Here is a 22,939-nt window from a genome sequence, read left to right on the forward strand (position 1 = left end):
TTTGCACTTTACATCATACTGTCAGACTGTGCGGGCTGCTTTTTGATGAAGATGATGATGAGTTGGTTTGTGTACCCTGCTTTTCTCTACCTTTAAGAAGTCTCAAAGCAGCTTATAATCACTTTCCTGTCCCACAACAGACACCTTGTGAGGTAGGTGAGGCTGAGAGAGTTCTGAAAGAATAGTGACTGGCCCAAGGTCACCCAGCAGACTTCATGTGGAGGAGTGGGGAATCAAACCCGGTTCTCCAGATTAGAGTCTGCCGCTCTTAACCACTACACCACGCTGGCTCTCACCACTTCCAGTATTTTTCTGCTGTACTTATCTACAGGCACTTCTGCCTGAGGGAGGACACATTTCACACATCTGATGAAGCGGACTCTAGCCTGTAAAAGCTTATGCCACAATAAATATTGATCTTTTAAGTTAAGACAAGACTTTTTTTTCCCCAAACATGAATCCCTTAAGCCACCAGTAGGTGGCAACTCTTTCAAAGGAATGGTGATTCAAACTTCCATAACATTTAAGCGGTTTTTAAAAACGAGTTTGTTCACACAGGGGCTGGTTCTGGGGTGTAGCTGTGATTAATGGATTTTTGTAGTGTATAGTCCATTCTCTTTAACATGGAAGACTTCCCTGTGCATGACTTCTTCCTAGATAAAATTCACGCAGCCTTAAATTGTTACCAGTTCTCTTGGCTTAAGTCCTTCCGTGACAATTGCCCTCATATGTGTGATGCTTGCTTGATTTGAAGAAGCGGTTGCTGCTTGTATTCTAGAGCCTAAGGATGGTTTTATTGCTTGTTGCTTTTGTTTCCACAGCCATCAGTGGGACAGGTGGCTCGTGTGGATTTCAGCAGCAAAGTGGAAGTTGTGTGGGCTGATAATTCCCGGACAATCGTTCTGCCACAGGTAAGCTGCTGCTAGTTGATATGGCTGTCCAGTGTAGGTCCCTGAGAGTAAACAGCTTGCATTAGTCTTTGGCTGGAAATAGTTGCAGTTCCCTCTGCTGCTCAAATAAGGGGTGCTTGCTGGATGCAGAAGAAGGAGATTTGATTTAAATTTGTCAAGCTTTATTTCTTTATGCTGTTCCTGAGAAAATAATTTGCTGCTGATGCAGAATCTCACACCCACAAGTGGCTCTACTGATCATTTCTGACTTGGAAAATGAACTTGTTGCCACTTTGCTGCTTTCAGCTCCTTGAATGCATCTGAAAGAGAATTCTGTACCCATGGACGATGCTGCCGGTAGCCACCAGCCCTGATTTACATTGCCACTTCTTAACCTTAATTTATCCTCGTCTTGACTTGCATTTCTGACTTTCCCCCCCACAAAGCATTTCTCAGAAAGTCAGTAAAAACTTGTTGGGGTGGGTTTTTTTAAGACCTTTGGGGATGAGGGTTAACATGCTGGCATGTTTTGGCTGGGCTTTTTGTGAGTTTTAAATGCATCCAAGAAGCAGCAGAGAATTGCAGGGATTTACCCCACCCCACCCCGTCCCGCACCTCTGTAGCCCTGTGAGCCCTTGGGAAAGCTGATTTTGAAGATTGCCGGTGGGGAGGGGGTCCCTCCCAGAATATAGTGTGATGTGGTGCAAGGGGATTTCAGCAGGAAATGTCAAAAGGGGCTCATTGGAGCCAAGCCATTGTTTCCATCTTGTTGGCTGACTTGAGGGCTTCATGGAACAATTTTGGTGCAGTATATGTTTAAGTAGTTCAACTGGCAGGGCCGTGTTACTCATTGTACTGCAGGTAACAGCAGAGGTAAAGTAGGCAAGATGTGCATCTGATCCTCAATATCAGTACTGCAAACATTTGTGAGCTGTGCAAATTGTATGGATTTCAGGTTCTCCACATTTAGCACAACACTACATATATATAGATAGAAACCAGTCCAGGCAGGTGGCATTTTTTGTTTTTGTCGTGGGATTTGTGTGTGTGTGCAATTACATTATTATCGTGGCATGCATATTAAATAACTCTATATTGAAAAGTTTGCAAACCATTTAGGAAACTGACAGCTCTGCCTATGCAAATAGAAAGCTGGTTACCGTGGCACTGCGATTCTTGAATTTTCTGCCTCCAAGGAACTCTTTCCACTTAAACATTTTTGACAAGGAACTCCTGTGTGTTGCACACAATTCTGGGTTTCTAGGGCATGATCTCCGTTCAAGCAAGCAGCGTACTGGCCCAGCCTCCTAGACCCAAACTAGATGTGACAGCCATGACTCTTCTGCCCCAGCGCATGACAAGCCACCTTCACTTCCTGCCCAGGCAAGAAGCCCTTGAGCAAGCAAGCGAGGCCCAGCTCTGCTCAGCAACTAGAGAAGAAGGCGTTTTGGTGAGGGGACCCACTCATCCCAGCAGGGAACCCTTGCTGCTCCCCAAACCCCCCCCCCTTTAAGCAGGGCTCAGAGCTTTCCTCTTCGATAGACTGCCACCGCCTCCTGATCCCTGCCACCCCTCTGGTTCAGTGCCAGGAGGAGCATACAAATGGGGGCTGCTTGTGTAACTTGAGGCACTTGAGTAAGAATCAGAGCAACCGCTTTCTCTTAACCCATACAGCTTTATTCTGTTGGCAAAACTCTGGCGTAAATACCGATAACAGGACACATGAACACATGAAGCTGCCTTATACTGAATCAGACCCTTGGTCCATCAAAGTGAATATTATCTACTCAGACCCACAGCGGCTCTCCAAGGTCTCAGGCAGGGGTCTTTCACATCACCTACATGCCCGGTCCCTTGAACTGGAGATGCCGGGAATTGAACCTGGGACCTTCTGCATGCCAACCAGATGCTCTACCATTGAGCCACGGCCCTTCCCCCCAAAAAGAGATGAAACAAGGAAAGGTTACTAACCTACTTGGAACTTACAAATCCTGAGCATCTGATCTCCCCTCTCCATGGGGAGATTCAAATGAGTGTATGTGTAAAGAAGATGCTGTCCTTCGCATGGTCACACTTCCTTCACAGTCACACATATGCTGAAGAGACAGCTCCTTTTCAGTTCTCCTTCTCACTTGTGTTAGAAAAAAAGTTGTAACAAATCCAGGTCTTGCGTTCTGGCAGCAACAGCCCTCCATATCCTACTCAGGCTATAGAGCGGCACCAGCATATCAAAGAGATCCCATGTTTTTGCTCCTGGGGGTAAAACAATGCCTATCCAACAGGATGAAGTGTTTTCTCAGCCGTGGTGCCACAACAAACTGCTCAATCTCCAAAAACGTCATCACCACCCTCCTGCTGTCATCCATGACACAGTGTCTTTATGTCCGCCAAGGGGACTCTGCTGCCATTTTGAAGTGGTTTTAAAATGCCATGAGGAAACTCAAAGCCGCATACAAAGAAAGACAAAATAAAATTTATCAAAAATACATTGTACAGCTCCAGTGTCCCGGTCTGGTCTGGAATCCACTGGCCAGTGTTGAGAGCCAGGCGGGTGTAGTGTTTAGAGTGCCAGACTAGGACCCAGGTTGGAATTCCCATCCCACCATGGAACCTTGCTGGATGATCTTGGGCCAGTTGCACCTTCTGTCCATAACCTACCTCACAGCGGTGTTGTGAGGATAAAATGGCAGAGGGGAAAATGATGTAAGCTGCTTTGGAAAGGCAGGAGATAAATGGAGGAGATAAAGAAATAGCTCATTCAGGTCAACCATTATTGGCTCTCTTATTGAGGGAGCCCTGGTTAAACTTCCGTGAAAGCTAGGGTTCTCCAGAATCCCATTTGAAATTCTCTGCCCTATCATGTCTCCGTGCATGCAGAAAATGAATTGCTTGGTAGGGTAGGGAAGGAGCAGCTAAGGGAAAACATGGTATAAAGCAGAGGCTTCACTGGTTAAAGAATCTACGTTGTAGGGCACAGCCTGCCTTCTTTCCCCCAAACCAGCTATTATTTCTATCTAGAGCACTGATTATCAATGTTGCATAATCGTTGCATGTTTCTAGGTGGAGCACGTCCACCGGGAGACAGACTGAAACTTTGTCCTAAAACCAAGTACGAAGCACCATCTTTTCCTTCATTTCCAGAAAGCTGCTGCATCTTGTTACAGCCATATGCTTCATTATCCTGTTAGTATGTACAAGTGTTTGGCAATCAGAGCTTCAGTGTTACTTTAACTGCAGTGCAATAGTTAATGCTTGTACTGTATCAAGAGGATTCAAAACACTCTGCTGTCTCCCTTCCCTTGCTGCATGCAATTTGGGCAGGAAGGATTGAATGTCTGGGTATCCTTCAACAAAGGAAAGTCTGCCTTGCTATAGTTTTCATAGAATCATAGAATTGGAAGGGACCACCAAGGTCATCTAGTCCAACCTCCTGCACAATGCAGGAAATTCACAACTACCTCTCCCCCTACACCCCCAGCGACCCCTACTCCATGCCCAGAAGATGGCCAATATGCCCTCCCTCTCATCATCTGCCTAAGGTCATAGAATCAGCATTGCTGACAGATGGCCATCTAGCTTTTGGTTCTGGTGGTTTTAGGTACTGGTGGTTTTAGGTTAAGTCGCACATCAAATGTAGTTCCTCGGGAAATTTTTTTGGCAGCCACCAAGATCTCTATTCCCTCCCCCTCTTCCCCCACCACCATGGGATAAAATATTGTTGAATGGTTTTGTATAGATCCGCATACTTAGTTAGCTACGCCTTATGGAAAGGTAGGAGTATTGTGTATAAACATCCTTGTGTGGTTTAATTGGTAAGCAAATGAGGGGTGGGGTAGCAAAGGAATACTGTGTTCCAAAGGAGATGCAAAAGATGACACAATTTGGAAATGAACCATCGCTACAAGTTAAGACAAGCATCTTTGGTCATTTTAAGGAGGTAAAGGATAGCAGCTGAGTACTCTAGATCACAGGATGAAGATAATGTCTTTCTGACAAGTTCAGGAGTCCTCAGGAACATGAGGGATTCAGTTCTGGCAGTCAGTGTTCACACAAGGCAATGAATAAGTTAGCAAACATGGCAAGGGAGAAATGTGATAAATGCAACAAAGTACAAGAATTGTTAAGGTTCATGTTCAGATTCTGGTAGTCTTCAGACTATCAAAAGCACTGTGCTTAGCTTTCTAGTCTGTTGCAAAATCCCCAGCTCACTTTAGCCTTTTTTATAAGCTGTCCTGGTTAACCCCAGATGCCCTACTTGTGGTGATGGCTGCCAACTTGGTAGGCTTTAAGAGGGGAGCAGACATGTTCATGGAGGATAGGGCTATCCGTGGCTAGTGGTCAAAATGAATACTAGTCAGGATGCGTACCTATTCTCTGCAGCATCTGTGGAGCATGCCTATTATATGAGGTGCTGTGGAACATAGGCAGGATGCTGCTGCAGCATTCGTTTTGTTTGTGGGCTTCCTGGAGGCACTTGGTTGGCCACTGTGAACAGACTGCTGGACTTGATGGTTTGATCCAGCATGGTCTGATCCAGCATGGCTTTTCTTATGTTTTCTTATGTAATCCTGTAACCAAGTATTGAATAAGACCAGGAGTTAGGGCAGGTAGGACCCATCTCAATGTCATCCCATTGGGAGCTTTGCCTCTGAGGCACACTTTAAGCAGAGGAATACCTCGGTAGCTGGTCCCTCTTCAGCAGTGCTGAATCCACTCACATTGGGGTGTTTTGGCCTTTCCCTAATTGTTGTGGTTCTCTCTCTTTCCGGCGTCCAGCACTTATACAACATAGAATCTGAGATGGATGAAGAGACAGACCTTGATTCCATAGATGGCAGCACAAGCGGCGCCTCCTCGGATGAATGGGAGGACGAGAGTGACAGCTGGGAGACGGACAATGGCCTTATGGAAGAGGACCATTCAAAACCAGAGGAAGCGGAGCCTGAGGAGCCACCACCCGTGGAAGAGGTGAAGAATTTGGAAGAGCAAGCGCAGGGTGCCGTGGCGATGGCCGTAGCAGACCTAGCAGCAGATAAGTCCGGCAAAGAAGGAACGCCGAAAAGTTTCCGAGAGCTGAAGGAGGCCATTAAGATCTTGGAGAGCCTGAAAAACATGACCGTGGAGCAGTTGCTGACGGGCTACCCAACCTCTCCCACGGTAGAACCTGAAAAGCCTACCCGCGAGAAGAAGTTCTTGGACGACATCAAGAAGCTACAGGAAAACCTGAAGAAGACTCTTGACAATGTGGCCATTGTGGAGGAGGAGAAGATGGAGGCAATGGTGGAGGCAGAGAAGAAGGAAGAGAGGGAGGCCCAGACGCAGACGCCAGTGGCATTGGAGTGGCCGAGCGAGACGCCGGTGCTCTGCCAGCAAAGTGGCGGCAAACCCGGAGTCACTTTCACCAGTGCCAAGGGGGAAGTATTCTCTGTGCTGGAGGGCGCCCCAGGTGAGTGTAAGCTGCTAGCTTGCCTGTATTTTTTTTTAAGGGAAATGGTCTTTATGGGCTATTTTATGGGGTTCTGTTGCATTTGCATCAGTTTGACTTACCAGTGCTTGACAGGTAATATCCCAGGTCAGGCCAGGCTGAGTTTTGTGTGGCTGAACATCATCTTGTCACTTGACAGTCCAGGGCATTAAAATGCTCACCAGTCTAGGGAGATCTCTCTATCTTAACTGTGAATGGCCAGTTCTTGGACAACATGGTCTCCTTCACCAACCAGCTTCCCACCCCCCTCCACCTTAGACCTGTAGTATAGAAGAAGCAGAATTGTCTATTTTAAGGGTGGCTGCAGATTTTGCATCTGGTAGATTTTTTTTTTAACCTGCTGCCTTGATTTCTCCTCCCTCTGTTAGATAGTCATGCCTTTAAGAAAATGGAATTCCAGCCTCCAGAAGCCAAGAAGTTTTTCAGTACAGTAAGGAAAGAAATGGCTCTGCTAGCAACCTCACTGCCAGATGGTATCATGGTCAAAACCTTTGAAGACAGAATGGTAAGTCCATATAGTCCTGTGCAGATCTGGCCAAAGGAAGCACAAGCCCGAGTCCATCTTCCTTAAAGGCAGAGTTCATGTAGTTCATGTTTGAAAAGCTGTTCGTTCAGTCTTCAGACATACAGAAGGGGCTCTCATTTTGCTCACGGTGCTGAAGTCAGTGGTACTGGTCCCATATTGCAACTATTTCTCCGGTCTTTCCTCATACAGTGGATGCAGCTAATGTCACTGACTGTCGCAAGTGATCATCTCCTTTTATATTAATATGGAAGTTGTATATTCAATCAAAATGTAATATAAAAACATAAATCATGAAGAGAAAGAAACACATTTCCCAGGAAGTTCCTTCAGTACCATCTTACTTAATTGATAAAATAACCCATCTTGCAATTTATGGGGTCAATGTAACATTTAAATTGTAATAGACAGCACATTTTAAAAAAAATTCTGCTGGATTAGCCAGCAAGCCACTCTGAACAGGACTTGAGAACATGTTTTTTTACTGTTATCAAGGATAACTTTATAAGTGGATGTGGGAAGAGTCTTCAGCAGCTATTCCTTGACCAGTAGGCCAAATACTCAAAACAGACTCACTTTACCAGCTGTAGCAGAACTGGTGTGTCTGAGGCAAAGTCCTCCCACACTTTTCTGAAAAGTTTTAAAAACTAGTTGAGACAGTTTAACTCTCCTCTGAACGACTGGTTCACTTAGCCAATACTTGAACCAGTTATGAGCTAAATTGCAGAAGAAATGCATCAGGTAACAGAATGGATGCTTTCCTCAATCTGCTTTTTAAATTTTTGCTTGAAACTTTGGAGTACAGCCTGGCAGGAGAGGAGCCTGGAATAGAATGTAAACTGGGTATGTCAAAGACCAGAGAGAGTTGAGTGAATTAGCTCCTCACAAACTGTATTTTCTCTTTATGAAATGCTGCTTGATCTTACGTATAGCCTCTCCACAGGACCTGTTTTCGGCATTAGTCAAAGGACCCACCCGCACACCGTATGAAGACGGCCTCTTCTTATTTGACATCCAGCTCCCCAACATCTATCCGGCTGTCCCCCCTCTCTTCCGCTACCTCTCCCAGTGCAGTGGGAGACTGAACCCCAACTTGTATGATAATGGAAAGGTCTGCGTAAGCCTTCTGGGGACATGGATAGGCAAGGTAATACAAACAGATGTGGTCAGGAAGTAACTAGAAGTCTTCAGTGTATTTTCTTGGAGCTGCCTTGGGCTTCTTTTTTTGGGAGGGGGAAGAGGAAGGATACAAATGTTTTAATCATAGCTGTTTAGTTCTGTTGAGTTGCCTGTTTGCTCTTCATCTGGTTTCCAGTAGGGATAACCCAGATCCAAGTAAGGGGAAGAGCTTTGGCTCAGTGGTAGAGCATCTGCTTGGCATGCAGAAGGTCCCAGGTTCAATCCCTGGCATCTCCAGTTAAAGGTACTAGACAAGTAGGTGATGTGAAAGACCTCTACCTGAGACCCTGGAGAGCCACTTCCAGTCTGAGTAGACAATACTGACTTCGATGGACCAAGGGTCTGATTCAGTATAAGGCAGCTTCATGTGTTCAAGTATGGTGGCTAAAGAGCATATGCTGTCGGCAGTGGCAATTCTGACTGACTCCTAGTCTTGTGTGGCAATGGCACCGATATCCATGTTGATGCTTTAATATACATTTATATATCTGTTTATTGTTGTGATTATGTTGTAAGCTCTCATGAGCCCGGCTGTGCCGGGAAAGGGTGGGATGTAAGTCATATCAAATCAGTAAATAAAAGATACCCATCTATGTAACACAGGATGTCCGGTCCTGCCCACCACATTGATGCTTGGCAGTGTCCGCCTTTAATATTAAAGATACCCATCTGTGAGCCACAGGATGTCCAGCCCTACCCACAGTGTTCAATATACCAGCTGCTTGACAAGTGTGCGATGCACATATACCCTGGGCAAGATCACATGCCAGATAGGAGCATGTACTATAAACATAAGCATGTCTGCAGAACCCCAGCCCTACTTCTATCTTGGGAATTTCCCCAGGCATGGTACATGAGTGGTGGTAATCGACCCTGAAGGCACCATTACTTAAGTTAGTGGTAATGCTTGTTGAAGAAGAAGAAGAGTTGGTTTTTATATGCCAACTTTCGCTACCAGTTAAGGAAGAATCAAACTGGCTTACAATCACCTTCCCTTCCCCTCCCACAACAGACACCTGTGAGGTAGGTGGGGCTGAGAGAGCTCTAAGAGAGCTGTGACTAGCCCAAGGTCACCCAGCTGGCTTCATGTGGAGGAGTGGGGAAACCAACCCATGTTCACCAGATTAGCCTCCGCTGCTCATGTGGAGGAGTGGGGAATCAAACCCGGTTCTCCAGATTAAAGTTCACTGCTCCAAACCACCACTCTTAACCACTACACCACGCTGGCTCTCATGCATGATAGTTGGGAGTGCTTTGGAAAAATACGCAATAGGCAGGCTATTCCCAGCTGACCCTTAAAACATATATGCAGGCTTCTACTGCAAAGGCACACTAAGGTCAGTTTTTATTGCAGAGGGGGGTTGATCTGTTAATGTGGGAATGTCTCTTTCCATTAGTAAAGGTGCTCGGCATGCCAGTCCAGCACTGCACTCTGACCCCATGCCTGCATGTTGGTTTTGCTCCCAGAGAGGGGGGGGGGTGAGAAACACGATGGCCATAGTTCCTGCTGTTAGACTGTGTCAGATCTTGATGGGCTTGTTGTGAGCATCATGGATCCTTGCAGTCCTTGCTCAAGCCCCAGCTCTATAGTGGCAAGGTAGATTTAAGAAAAGCTTGCATGTCTTAATGCCAGTGGCGTTGGGTGGAAAATGACGAAGTTTTAAAATAAGTATACTAAACTGAACTGGTTCTATGCAACTTGCCCCCAATTCAGTTCCCATCCATGCTTTGATGCTGCTTTAGCCCTCGCCGCTGGCTTACCTGTTTACTTATAATTTGTCTGTTACAGGGCACAGAGAGGTGGACCAGCAAATCCAGCCTTCTCCAGGTGCTCATCTCAATCCAAGGTACTTTTCAGTATTGAAGATGAACCCAGAATTTAGCATTGGCGAGAGATTGCAGGAACACAGTGCTAGTTAGATCTGTCCAGCTCACCTAAATGAAATGTTCCCAAAGCACCCCATTCTAGCAGCCTTCACATCCTCCGCTCACTTTCCTCTCACTATAAATCCAGGGCACTTGCATCCATGTGCTTCCTGCTTCACATCCTGAAAGTAAAACCATAGCCTCCTCTGGAAAACTGCTGGCCCACAAATGGACTTCAAGAGGTTACTTGAGCTGGCTGTTAAAAATTTATCTCGGGTGTCCATTTTTGCTCACATGCATTTCTCATCTCTCTCTGCATAGCAGCACAACAATTTCCCTGCAAAGGGAGCTGCTCTTACAGAGATGTTCCAGCCCACCACTTGGAAAAGCAGACACGCAGCCTGCAGTTACAGGCTGCAAATTCAAACATCATATTCAGAGAACATCAGGAAGTTGTACTCTTAAGAAGCACTAAGCTACTTGAAACAAAACAAAATGTGAAATCTGCGTCCAGGATGAATTAGTGCCGATAGTGGCTGGCACCAGAATGCCAAATTTGTCCACGGGTTGGGTGTGTGTGTCTGGCGGGGGAGGGGGTATCAATAGTTTTATTTCTTTGGAGTAGGAGAAGTGACATACCTACATTGCAAGAATCTGCTAAGGCTTCAGACTTAGAAGACGTCTGCCAAACCAAAATATCCAAGCTGCCAAAACATTCTTTGTGAGACCTAATTGGGGCTGGGGAGGTGGGGGTAGAAGAAGAGTTGGTATTTATATGCCAACTTTCTCTACCACTTAAGGAAGACTCAAACCAGCTTACAATCACTTTCCCTTCCCCTCCCCACAACAGACATCCTGGAGGTAGGTGGGGCTGAGAGAGCTCTAAGAGAGCTGTGACTAGCCCAAGGTCACCCAGCTGGCTTCATGTGTAGGGGTGGGGATACCAACCTGGTTCACCAGATTAGCCTCCGCCGCGCATGTGGAGGAGTGGGGAATCAAACCGGGTTCTCCAGATCAGAGTCCCCTGCTCCAAGCCACCGATCTTAACCACTACACCATGCTGGTATTGAACTTTTCAAAACCTGGGCATATTAATAGCAGTGGAATTGCATTCAGTGAATTTCTTCAGAATTTGAATGGACCGGGGGCCCTCAAGTTCATTAGTTGTGGACCACACAGATTTCACGTTCCCAAAAATTGTGTTAATAGCCTCTCACTTTGGGGGGATTTTTGTCTTCAAAAAGCAGACCCGAGCAGCATGTGTGCATTTTCCAGCCTCTAAATGTCTTGTTCTCCCCCCTCCCATTGTCTTGCCCCCAGGTCTTATCCTAGTTAATGAGCCTTATTACAACGAGGCTGGCTTCGACAGTGACCGGGGCTTGCAAGAGGGCTACGAGAACAGCCGCTGCTACAACGAGATGGCTCTGATCCGCATGGTGCAGTCCATGATGCAGCTGCTGCGCAAGCCGGTGGAAGTCTTTGAGCAGGAGATCTACGAACACTTCTGCTGCAATGGCTGGCGCTTGGTCCACCGCATCGAGTCCTGGGTGGAGACCAACGAGCTGGTGGAGAGAAGCCATGACCAAGCCGGTCTGGGGGATTCCTGCTTTGGGCACGCGGCGTGTGGCATCCTGGCGGAGAGCCCCGTCGACAGCATGGGGCTGCTGGGCGAACAAGAGGAGTTGGGGGCGGCAGCTGCCCCGTTGTCCGAAGGCAGGGAGGAGCTGGAAGACTCTGGTTGCGGAGTGTCGACTCTTCCGTCTAGCGACACCCATCAGTATTCAGACTCAGAGAGCATGGGCCGGGCCAGGGCAGCGCACTTTGCCAGAGACCTAACGGATGAGAGTAAAGCCCCTCAGGACTCTGCTTCTCAGCAGCCTAGCGTGAAACCAAAGAAAAGGAGAAAGAGCTACCGGAGCTTCCTCCCGGAAAGGAGTGGCTACCCCGATATTGGGTTCCCCCTCTTCCCGCTGTCCAAGGGGTTCATAAAGAGCATCCGTGGTGTCTTGCGGCAGTACCGGGCTGCCTTAGTAGAGGCCAACATCCCAGAGTGGACAGAAGACAAATAAGACATCAGGCGACAGGGGACAGACAGACAGACAGACTCACAGAAAAGGAGGGGAAACAGGGAGGAGGAAACTAGCAAAAGTTGTCAACAATAAATAGGCTGTGTCTCACTGCACCCATTCCTCCTTGGCCTGGTTTGTTATAGAGAAAGCAGGAGCTCCCGCAACTCATTCTAGGCCGGTTCTTCCCTCCTACATTCCAGATGCACAGGATGGTTGAGCATCTCTGCACAAACACCCCCCCTGCCGTTGTTCTCTTCCCCCCCCCCTCTTTTTGTGTTGTATCCTGAGAAAATAAGGAGCTGAGGCCTTTCTGTTCCAGACCTTATGCAAACCTGGAGTTGTACGAAGTAACTTGCTCTTCTTTTGACCTTGTGGGTTGCTTGCTATTTGCAAAGGATGATGATGGGTAGTGCTTTTTTTTTAAGCCTGAAAGATGCTTCTTCTAGGGAGGAAAAACGTAATGCTCTGCTTTGGTCCTCCTCCTCACCCAAGTTTACTGAAGCCGGGGGGGGGGGCTGTCAGTTGCTCTCAGTGCTCCGCATTTTAGTTCTGTGCCCTTTCTTGATCTATTCACTGCATACAATTCTGTGAGCTAACTGGATCATTTCCCCAGAAAATAGTGGAAGACGGTGTTAGGCTTGGACTCCTACATGAGAGCATATAAGTGACGGATATAATCAGTTCCTTCCCCCCCCCCCGCGACTGTCTAGTTCATTGGTAGACCCTTTTGGGGCAGAACCTTAAGTGCTACGCAAGGTGTACTTGATGTGGTCAGCGCTCGGAAACTTTGCTTTAGCTTCCAAGAATCACCGGCTGTCTATCTCAAGTATACAGCTTCTTCTGAACAGAACGGACATTTCCACTTTGCCTTGATGGGGAATAGTGTATAAAGCATAGCCTGCTATTCTCCTGGATCCATGAACAAATGGGTACACACTTTACCATGTACACAAAGGTACCTCAGGATGGCACTAAAACAATTGCACGGTGTAACCCACTTTTTTTTTTCATTTTCTGCTTTCACAAATGGGTTTGCCAAGTAGTAGGTGCTGACTCCATGACTTCACGGATTCATATCAACTTTACAGCCGCAAGCCTGTGCTCTGGTAGATAATGAGACCCTCTAGCCCGAGAGCTTTCATTGTTAGCCACTGTTAATTCCTGTCCCTTCTTCCTAGACTGCAACCTCTCTGATGTGACATTGGTACCATGACAGAGCAGGTGTTAGAAACCCCAGCCTTGTACTCTTTCTCAGTCGCAGCTGGCGGTACATTCGGTTTTTTCCCCCCATTCACTGTTCCCACACTGTTGCATGGCATCAGCTTACCAGTGGACTTCCATTCTCCGATACTGACCTAGTGCCCCTCTTTCATCCTTCCAGTACGTGGATCTATTTTTGGGACACCAAGGAGGGATGGTACAGGTGTTATGTTACTCAGATATTAGTTGTCCTAGTGCTACAGGTTAAGGTGGGCTTTATTCTCTGATCGGGAGGCCACAGCACGTATGTTCATATGATCAACCCAACCGTAAGCCTCGAGGGATGCCATGCTCGTAAAAGAGTAGCAGAAGAATTAAAGCTGCTAAGCTACAGGTTAGGTGTAGTTTGGTGTTGTGGCCACTCTTTTTCTTCTTCTCCCAAAGCAGCTGCTGGGGCTGCTATTTTGAGGGAAGGAAGAGGGCTTTTTAACCCTTCCCCTCATTTCCCCCCAGCACAGGTAAAAGGTGCTTCGGGGGGAATAAAAAGTACACACGTTTTCCCCTCATGGTCAATAAAAGTGGCTTGGGGGTGGTGTCAGTCCAGCAGGGGAGATTTAAATCCCCTCTTTCCCCGAGAAAGAGCAGCCACAGTGACTATAATTCGGAGGGTGGGGGGAGAAGAGCAGGCAGCAAGGGGCCTGTTCTCTTCATATATATTGCCACAGTCATCCAGCTCTTGGTAGTTTGGTTCCTCGTTTCCCTAGGAGGGGAGCTGACCACATCATTAAGAAACATCGGAAACATGAACCATACCCAAACGTCAGTACCACAGTTGCCCACTTTAGCTTGACCAGAGGCTACCCCCCTGTTTGCAGTAGATTAGCGAGGCAGGAATAGCCAGAGAACTGTAGAGCTGCTCATGTTACTATTGCAGAGAGCTGAGCTAGATGACTCCCTCTTTTTGTTTTTTAAGTGCAAGGGAGAGCTTTGTCTGACCTTAGAAGCCGTACCCTGGGAAGATGTTGCTTTCTCTAGCCTCCTAGGGATCTGCTGCCACCTTTTGCATTGATCAAGCACTGTCCCTTTGTCCTTGCTGTCAGCCCCTACCAGAGGCATGCACAGACGTTTACAAGTTTTTTTCTATACGCTTTTGGATAATGTGAAGCTCTAGGTTATGCAGTGTGCTACTGAGCACACTGCAGCTATGTAACTTTTTTTGGTGTATATGTAATAAAGAGTGAAGAGAATTTCCGAGAGACAAATGCTTAAAATACACACAGAAGCCAAAGCATGAGGCATATTGTTAGTCTTGAGACGGGCTACATGATTGTGATGTATAAATTAAAATCCTCTATCTGTTAAATGCTGGGGAAGGGGGAAAGAAATATCACACACACACACACAAATCACTTTCTAGCCTTGATTCTGTACAGTATTTAAAACTGATGGAACTGTCTATTGGGGCAATGCTTAGAGGTGTGTTGATTTTGCAGCTGTGAATGCTTGGTTGCTTACAAATATCTGTATAAAGTATTGTGTGATTTTTTTTTTACTTGCAAACTTTGTTTGGCTTATCAAGATGTAGTAATAAAGGAGAGAAAGTGGCTTGCCATTATGTTTTTCCACTGTTCATAAACTTGGTGGTTCGTGCAGTCTCTTCTTGCAGCGGCCCCTTGGGATTTGTGCATTATCCAGGTTCTCCAAGAGGGGTGGAGGGATGCCTGAAGAGGGGTAGGTTCCTTTTGCATCTTAGCTGCTGCTTGTCTTGGCTGGGATGGGTTCATTGGATCTCTCCTGTGCCTGAGTGGCTGCCTGCCTGCCTTTCCTAGATTTGGGCAACTTAGGGGCCAATAGGTCAATTATTATTTCCCTTAAAACTATCTTTTTGAAACCTCGTTAAGTGCTGGATGATATGATGCCAGATTTTCCTCCAGAGGTTCCCAAACTGTGCTCCAAGGAGCACTTGGTGCTCTGCGAAACATCTAGTGAATCATAGAATCAGAGTTGGAAGGGACCACCAGGGTCATCTAGTCCAGTCTCCTGCACAATGCTCCATGAAGAGATTGGAAAGAAAAGTACTACTGTCATTCGGTTTAGTATATAGGTGCTAGGTGAAAATTAGTGCTCTGTGACGAATTTCTCTCCTGAAAAGTGCTCCATGACTCAAAAAGTTTGGGAAACTCTGCTCTTCTCTAACCATTGTTACTTTATTGCACTTCAGTCTATAAACCTCAACAGTACTAGCGTACCTCTCTTCTGTTAGTATTGTAGTTCCAAAAAGTTCTGTAGTGAAAACCATCTCCCCACCTTCTTGCTAGGTTTTGCCTAAGGCCTGATGAAGGTGCTCCGAATGTACGTCTGTTCCGGGCCCATGAACATGACATATTATTGGAACTTTTCCATTTGTTCCCTTTCTGGAAGTAGTTGGTATCACCCCTCTCTTTTGAAGCAAAGCAACTAGAATCTACTTGGCTGTATGGGAAGGATGGATAAGGAGGCTTAGTAGGATCCAGGTAAATCCAAATGTCCAGCTAGCAGACTTCTCTTCCAAGAATTCAAGCTCCACCCATGTTCCTGTTCTGCAACAGATCATGACCTACAATTTAGGGTATTTGTGTTGGTTAAGAGGAGACATGATAGAGGTCTATAAAATTATGCATGGTATGGAGTCAGCAGACAGGGAGAAGCTTTTCTCCATCTCGTAATACTAGAATGCGGGGTCATCTGCTGAATGCAGGGGTCATCTGCTGAAGCTGAAGGGTGAGAGATTTAAAACATAAAAGGAAGTATTTCTTCACACAACACATAATTTGTGGATCTCCCTGCCCCAGGATGTGGTGATGGCTGCCTTGGAAGGCTTTAAGAGGGGAGTGGACATGTTCATGGAGGAGAGGGCTATGCATGGCTACTAGTACAAATGGCTACTAGTCATGATGCATACCTATTGTCTCCAGGATCAGAGGAGCATGCCTAATAGGTGCTGTGGAACACAGGCAGGATGGTGCTGCTTCAGTCGTCTTGTTTGGGGGCTTCCTAGAGGCACCTAGTTGGCCACTGTGAACAGACTGGACTTGATGGGTCTTGGTCTGATCCAGCAGGGCTTTTCTTATTCCTATGAACTGAACAAAAAAGCTTTTAAAAGCAACAAGTCCAAAATTAGGATGGATTACAGAAAAATGTATGTGATTCACTCACTGGCCTTAACTGAATGAATCATGAGTATATAAAACTGACGTCTGGGAGAGTTTTTATAGAGTGGGGCTGTCTGAGGTTCTGTTGTCTTGCAGTGTCGAGGCACAGGAGACAGAACAAAGCCCTGACTGGCCACTGCTGACTGGACAGCAGCCAGAAGCCACAGCCTCCAAGCTGACTCACTCCAACCAGGGCAGATTCAGTTTCTGTGAACAGCGAGAGGTCAGAGTTTTAGCAGCAGTAAAATCATTATGGTAAACAATTGTTCATGGCTGCCTGGAAGTCCTATCAAAGCCCTTAAATGTGTCGATGTTAGATTGGGATCATCCGCATGGGAAGGCTTAAGAGACAGCCTACACATACCCAGGGTTGGCCTTCACCCTTGTCTTCATCCTTGTCTGGTACTCATCCTTGTCTGGTACTTCGTGCTTGCCAACACTTTTTCTGGTGCTCACCAAGTGTTTTTTTAGGAAGTGGGTGGGGCCAGGTAGGGCTATTGCTCAGCAAGGCTTCTGATTGACTCTTGGAGATGTGATTGGCTGTGCAGATTTTTTGTAATGTTGCTTTGGCAAGAGCTGCCACCACAGCACAAGGATCTGCACTGTGCTGCTGAAGTTAAGCTGTGGCCATCATTTTGTGGCTGGCTCCGCCTCCTGGGGCAGCCATTTTGTTGCTGCTTCCGCCATACCGTGTCTGAATTCCAAATGTGCCCGCAGGCTCAAAAAGGTTGGGGACCGCTGACCTACCCTAACACTTTTGCCCTGTCCTTGAATCCAGGTGTCAAGTCTGCTGAGAGAAAACAGTCATTTTTTTTAGATCTGCTTTGAGTAGTCCAGCTATGACAGCTGAGGGAAAGGCGTTCTGGCCTTGTTCAAAGCAATAAGTCCTAATGCAGGGGTGGGGAACCTTTTTCCTGCCAAGGGCCATTTGCACATTTATGACATCATTCAGGGGCCATACCAGGTGTAGATCTCCCGGTGGGGGGGGGAGAGGCTAGGGTTGCCAGGTCTCCAGCCACCACCTGGAGGTTGGCAACCCCAGGGGAGGCCACACAGAGACGTCCTGCAGGGCGCCCCCGCTCCCCCCTTCCAGGTGGGAGGGCAGCCAGTGGTGGGCCCAAGCAAACAAGGCGCCAGGGGGTGCAGTCCACAGACGATCGGCAAGGGAGGAATGGAGGAAGGAAAACAGAGAAAGAGGAAAAGGGAGGGAGGGAGAAAGGGAGGGAGGGAGAAAGAAATAGAGAGAGGGGGAGAAAGAAAATGATGGAGGGAAAGAAAGAAAAGGACGGAGGGAGACAAAGAAAGAGACAGAAAAAGAGGGAAAGGAGAAAGAGGAAGAAAAGAGAAAAGCCTTCCCCACACACACACACCCGCCGGCCCCGGGTGACCAGGCCCCAGCCTCCATCCCCCCATACACAGCAGCGCACGGAACCCCGTGCGACCGGGCCCGTCTCCCTACCCTCCCCCAGAGTCCACAAAAGCCCCCCCCCAAAGCCCAATCGGCTCCCGCATGCATGCTCTGCTGCCGGGAGCCGCCGGCCTCTTTCTCCCCCCCTTGCTGCTCAACAGCTGACAGGCAGTGAGAGGGGCTTACAATGTGCCGCAGCGTTCCTGCACGCCGCAGCTGTAAGGGGCAGCCTTGGGGGAAGCATCCCTCCCCTCTCCTCTCGCCGACCAACAGCCGACAGTCAGCGAGAGGAGGTCCAAAGGGCGCCACAGCACCCCTGTAAGCCACAACCCCAGGAACACCCTTGGGGAGGGCTGCCCTGCGCCCCGCCTCTGCGGCAGGGCCCCAGAGCTCCCAAGGGCCACAAAAAATGTCCTCGGGGCCGCATATGGCCCCCGGGCCTGAGGTTCCCCATCCCTGTCCTAATGCAATTCAGCCGCTGTGTGGACTTTTTGGACGGCCACTTTCTCTGCCTCTGAGCCTCAGTCTGTAACATAATGAGGGAAGATTGTTCCCTCTGTTTTTTTTAATTTAAAAAATATGATTCATAGCACCTATGCTAAGCCTAGATCTTATAATCTGTTGGTGGTCTGTACCACTTCATAATTACAGCTAATAATAATAGCTATGAAATATTTCTGTGTGCAGGGAGCATTAAATCTAGCCAGTCTGATGAAGTGGTTTGGAGCAGTGGACTCTAATCTGGAGAACCGGGTTTGATTCCCCACTCCTCCACATGAGTGGCAGTCAGACACTAATCTGGTGAACCGGGTTGATTTCCCCATTCCTCTACGTGAAGCCTGCTGGGTGACCTTGGGCCAGTCATAGTTCTCTCTGAACTCTCTCAGCCTCACCTAACTCACAAGGTGTCTGTTGTGGGGAGGGGAAGGGAATGTGATTGTAAGCCGCTTTGAGACTCCTTACAGTGTAGAAAATTGGGGAATAAAAACCAACTCTTCTTCATCAGGCTAGAAACAGATTTTAGTCCATTTTTTAAAGTCTGAAATTGTCTACCCCCTCATCAGTATGTTACAGCATGATCTTGTTCTTCAATATGTTGGGATTTGGTTCTCATCTGTTGGAAGGATAGGAGCAAATCCTTAGTTTTCAACACCCCCATCTCTTTATGCTTGCTGGGTAAGCTGTCAGTGTTTTTTCTCGTTGGTGCAGACTGATTGGAGACTAGGATTGCCAACCTCCAGGTTCTAGCTGGAGATCTCCTGCTATTACAACTGATCTCCAGCCAATAGAGATCAGTTCACCTGGAGAAAATGGCCACTTTGGCCATTGGACTCTATGGCATTGAAGACCCTTCCCTCCCCAAACCCCGCCCTCCTCAGGCTCTGCCCCAAAAACCTCCCACTGGTTGTGAAGAGGGACCTGACAAGCCTAGAGACTAGTGATGGGTATTTGTTGAAAAACTAATGAAATTAATATTTTAAAACTTTGTTTTAAAATGAATAGGTATCAAAATGAATCAAGCTTGTTTGGCTTCGTTTCACTCATTTTCCTGATTGTGGCAGACAGTAATGATTAGAAGAAGATGAAACTGACGGAACTTTCCAATCATTAGTGAAGCAGGTTTTGCAATGGAAAAATAGCGAAAAATCCTGCTAGATCTGTCTTTCCATTAGCATTTCTGTCGATCACATTGCTCATTCAGTCATTTAGAAGGTCTTTCTTGATTCTGTATGAGCAATCATTCCTTTTCATTTTGTTTGTTCTTTTCCTTGGTGTTTTGCAATTTTGGTAGTGGGTTCCTTTTAGGGTTGCCAACTCCAGCTTGGGAAATTCCTGGAGATTTGCAAGTGGTACCTGGGGGTGGAGTTTTGAGAAGGGAGGGAAGTTAGCAGAGATGTGACGTCATAGAGCAGGGGTCCCCAACCTTTTTGGGCCTGTGGGCACATTTGGAATTTTGACATGGCGTGGTGGGTGCAGCAACAAAATGGCTGCCACGGGAGGCAGATCCTACCACAAAATGATTGCCAGAGCTTAACTTCAGCAACATAGTGTACATCCTTGTGCTGTGGTGGCAGCTGCTACCAAAACATTTTAAAAAATCTGTACAGCCAATCAGAAGCCTTGCCGGGCCAAAGCCCTGCCTAGCCCCACCCACTTCCTAAAAACACTTGGGCACCATGTTTCCTAAGAGCAGCGAGGCGCAGAGTGGTAAGCTGCAGTACTAGTCAAAAGCTCTGCTCACAACCTTAGTTCGATCCCGGCGGAAGTCGGTTTCAGGTAGCCGTCTCAAGGTTGACTCAGCCTTCCATCCTTCTGAGGTCGGTAAAATGAGGACCTGGCTTGGTGGGGGTAAAGGGAGGATGACTGGGGGAGGCAATGGCAAACCACCCCGTAAACATAGCCTGCCTAGTAAACGTCAAGATGTGACGTCACCTCATGGGTCAGTAATGACCCAGTTCTTGCATGGGACTACCTTTACCCTACCATGTTTCCTAAAAACACTTGGGGACCCCTGCCATAGAGTCTGACCTCCAAAGCTGCCATTTTTTCCAAGGGAATTGGTCTTTGTAGACCAGTTATAATTCTGTTGAGAACTCCAGATCTCATCTAGACGTTGGTAACTGTAATTCCTTTTCCCACATTCCTTTTCCCTCCAGCAATTAGTACTAGTTTAAGCTGTCTCCGAATTAGATGTCCAGCAGGAGCTGGTCCTTTGTAGTGGCCACCCCAGCATTGTGGAATACCACCCCACATGTACTTTGGTTCCCTGGCATTCATTCTAGGGGCAAGTGAACATCATGCTTTTCTGCTATGCTTTTGAAGGAGGTTGGTTTAATTTTGCTGGCTAACTTTTTCTTGTATTCTGGAATACATGTTTTAAGGTATCTTAACTGTTTCTATTGTTTCTAGTCTTTGTGTTTTTATTAGGATGGTCTTTATGGGTGTCATTAGTCTGTAAACCGCTTTGAAAACTTTTAAACAGTTAAAGGCAGTTATACAAATTGGGTAAAACAATACATTAAGCACAATGACAGTCGCAGTCATTCATAGAAACAGCAAGAGTCAGAAGGGCCTCAAATCTAACAAACCATCTAGTTTTTACTGTTTAAGGTAAGTTTACTTAAGAAATTCAATCTGCCACCTCAAGCATATTCTCTGAAGAGATGGTATAGAAATTTTCTAAATAAATACATTCCTTAGAATCAAGGCACAATATTTTTACCCTGCAAACAGGCAACTATTGCCCTAAGGATCTGCCTTTGTGGGTAAGAGCACTAACAACTATAAAGTATTTGCCTGAACTTTAATCTGGTTTCCTTCGTAGGAAAGTATCAATATAGCCAATAATTCTATGCCTTTATTCAAGGGCTTGTTCAGCTTGCTTTCTGGAGCCTCTGAAATCAGGTTTTATGTATTCACATTTATTCAGGTTTTATGTATTCACATACAAATGAATAACTCATCTTCAAACACACAACCTGCCCCGTTATCAACAACAGTACTGTGAATTCTGTGCTAGCGTGAGAAATTTGCTGATTCTTGTTTGACACAAATTCTAGCTGGGTATGGCTGGAGAGCCAGCGTGGTGTAGTGGTTAAGAGCAGTGGCCTCTAATCTGGAGAACTGGGTTGGTTTCCCCACTCCTCCACATGAAGCCTGCTGGGTGACCTTGGGCTTGTCACAGTTCTCTTTGAGCTCTCTCAGCCTCACCTACCTCACAAAGTGTCTGTTGTTGGGAGAGAAAGAGAAGAAGATTGTAAACTGGTCTGATTCTCCTTAAAAGGGTAGAGAAAGTTGGCATATAAAAACCAACTCTTCTTCTTCTAATAAGCTTTGGGTGGTGGGCTACAACTAATTGTTAAAGCAATGGTTGAAATCCCCCCCCCCCCAAAAACCAAACCTCTGTGAACTTTAGACCAGGGGTGGGGAATGTCAGGCCAGGGGGCCATTTAAGGCCCACAAAATCATTTGGTCTGGCCCTTCATGGGTCCTAGCAGAGCTCTAGCTCAGAAGGATCTAAGACTGGTGATCTGCCCCCTCCCGCAGACAGGAATAGCCTCTATTCAAGGCAGATGTGAGTTTGTTTTGCTGAGAAAAGGAACCTTTCCCCCCCCTTGCAGAAGAGTCATTAGCTATGGAGCTGCTACGACCGCCCAAGAAACTGTGTTAACCTTTCCCACCCAGGCCATGGAGAAACGTATTCCCTCTGTACTACAAGAGGGCTGGGGGCGGAAGTGGCGACAATGGAGGGGTTAAAGGAGGCAGGGCCAGAATGCACGGGGGGGGGGGACTTCTTAGCCAGTGTGTCCTCATTTCATCCCTGCAGGCAGAGGTAGCAGGAGCCAATGATAGAATCCGGCCCTGACCATGCGGAGCAGGAGCAACTCCGGCGTGTGGCTGGACGGCTACGTCCGGCTGGTGCAACAGACCATCCTGTGCCACCAAGTGGGGAGTGCGCCACTGGTTGGATGCCTGCCTGCTTGCCCACACTGGAGGGGTCATCTGGGGCAGCTGCCTGCTTGGGGCTTGGTTGACTAATTTTTAAGTTGATAATTTTGTATGGCCTGCAAATGATGTTATAAATATCCAAATGGTCCTTGGCAGAAAAAAGGTTCCCCACCCCTGCTTTAGACTGATGGATATTAAACAGCTTTGGTTCACCTCATTTCAAAGAACTTCCGGCTCAAATAAGCTTCAGCTGACAAGACATTGTTTGTGTTAGCATAAGGCTGCCCTTGTCACACTTCACCATTATGGGCATTTACCAAACAACCATGAAAAGACGGCCAAATAAATTATTACAGCATTTATTTGGGGAAAGTGGTTCTAGTAGCTGTCACCTGATTACTGTCTCTCCTTGTACCTTCCAGATGGTATACATACTGTCCATGTTATACCAAAGGAGCCCAATATAGGCACAAGTTTAGGAGTGTAAAGCAAACTGAGGTGTTAATTTGCTACTGATTTGATACTATGTCCCTTGATTCAGAAAACTAGATGCTAATAAAATTAATACTTTACTTGCCAATATGCCTATCCTGTAGAAAATCAGACGGTTGTATCTTTTCTATAAGGCGGTACATGCAGTTGAAGATGGGAAGCATCCTTCTCCACTGAGGCAAGGGCA

The 22,939-nt window shown here is 46.9% G+C and overlaps 1 protein-coding gene across 1 annotated transcript in view; it reads left to right on the top strand.

Annotated features, from left to right (window-relative positions):
• The window catches only part of UBE2O (ubiquitin conjugating enzyme E2 O), an 89,993-nt gene extending 77,959 nt beyond the window's left edge, over positions 1 to 12,034 (top strand). The window contains exons 13-18 of the mRNA XM_056857801.1: positions 822 to 911; positions 5,667 to 6,336; positions 6,744 to 6,880; positions 7,842 to 8,045; positions 9,867 to 9,924; positions 11,264 to 12,034. Coding sequence (XP_056713779.1) covers positions 822 to 911; positions 5,667 to 6,336; positions 6,744 to 6,880; positions 7,842 to 8,045; positions 9,867 to 9,924; positions 11,264 to 12,012 — 1,908 coding nt within the window. The 3' untranslated portion in view covers positions 12,013 to 12,034. The remainder of the gene's footprint in view (positions 1 to 821; positions 912 to 5,666; positions 6,337 to 6,743; positions 6,881 to 7,841; positions 8,046 to 9,866; positions 9,925 to 11,263) is intronic.
• Positions 12,035 to 22,939: the final 10,905 nt, after the last annotated feature.

Source organism: Euleptes europaea, chromosome 1 (genome assembly GCF_029931775.1).
Source record: "Euleptes europaea isolate rEulEur1 chromosome 1, rEulEur1.hap1, whole genome shotgun sequence".
NCBI lineage: Eukaryota > Metazoa > Chordata > Lepidosauria > Squamata > Sphaerodactylidae > Euleptes > Euleptes europaea.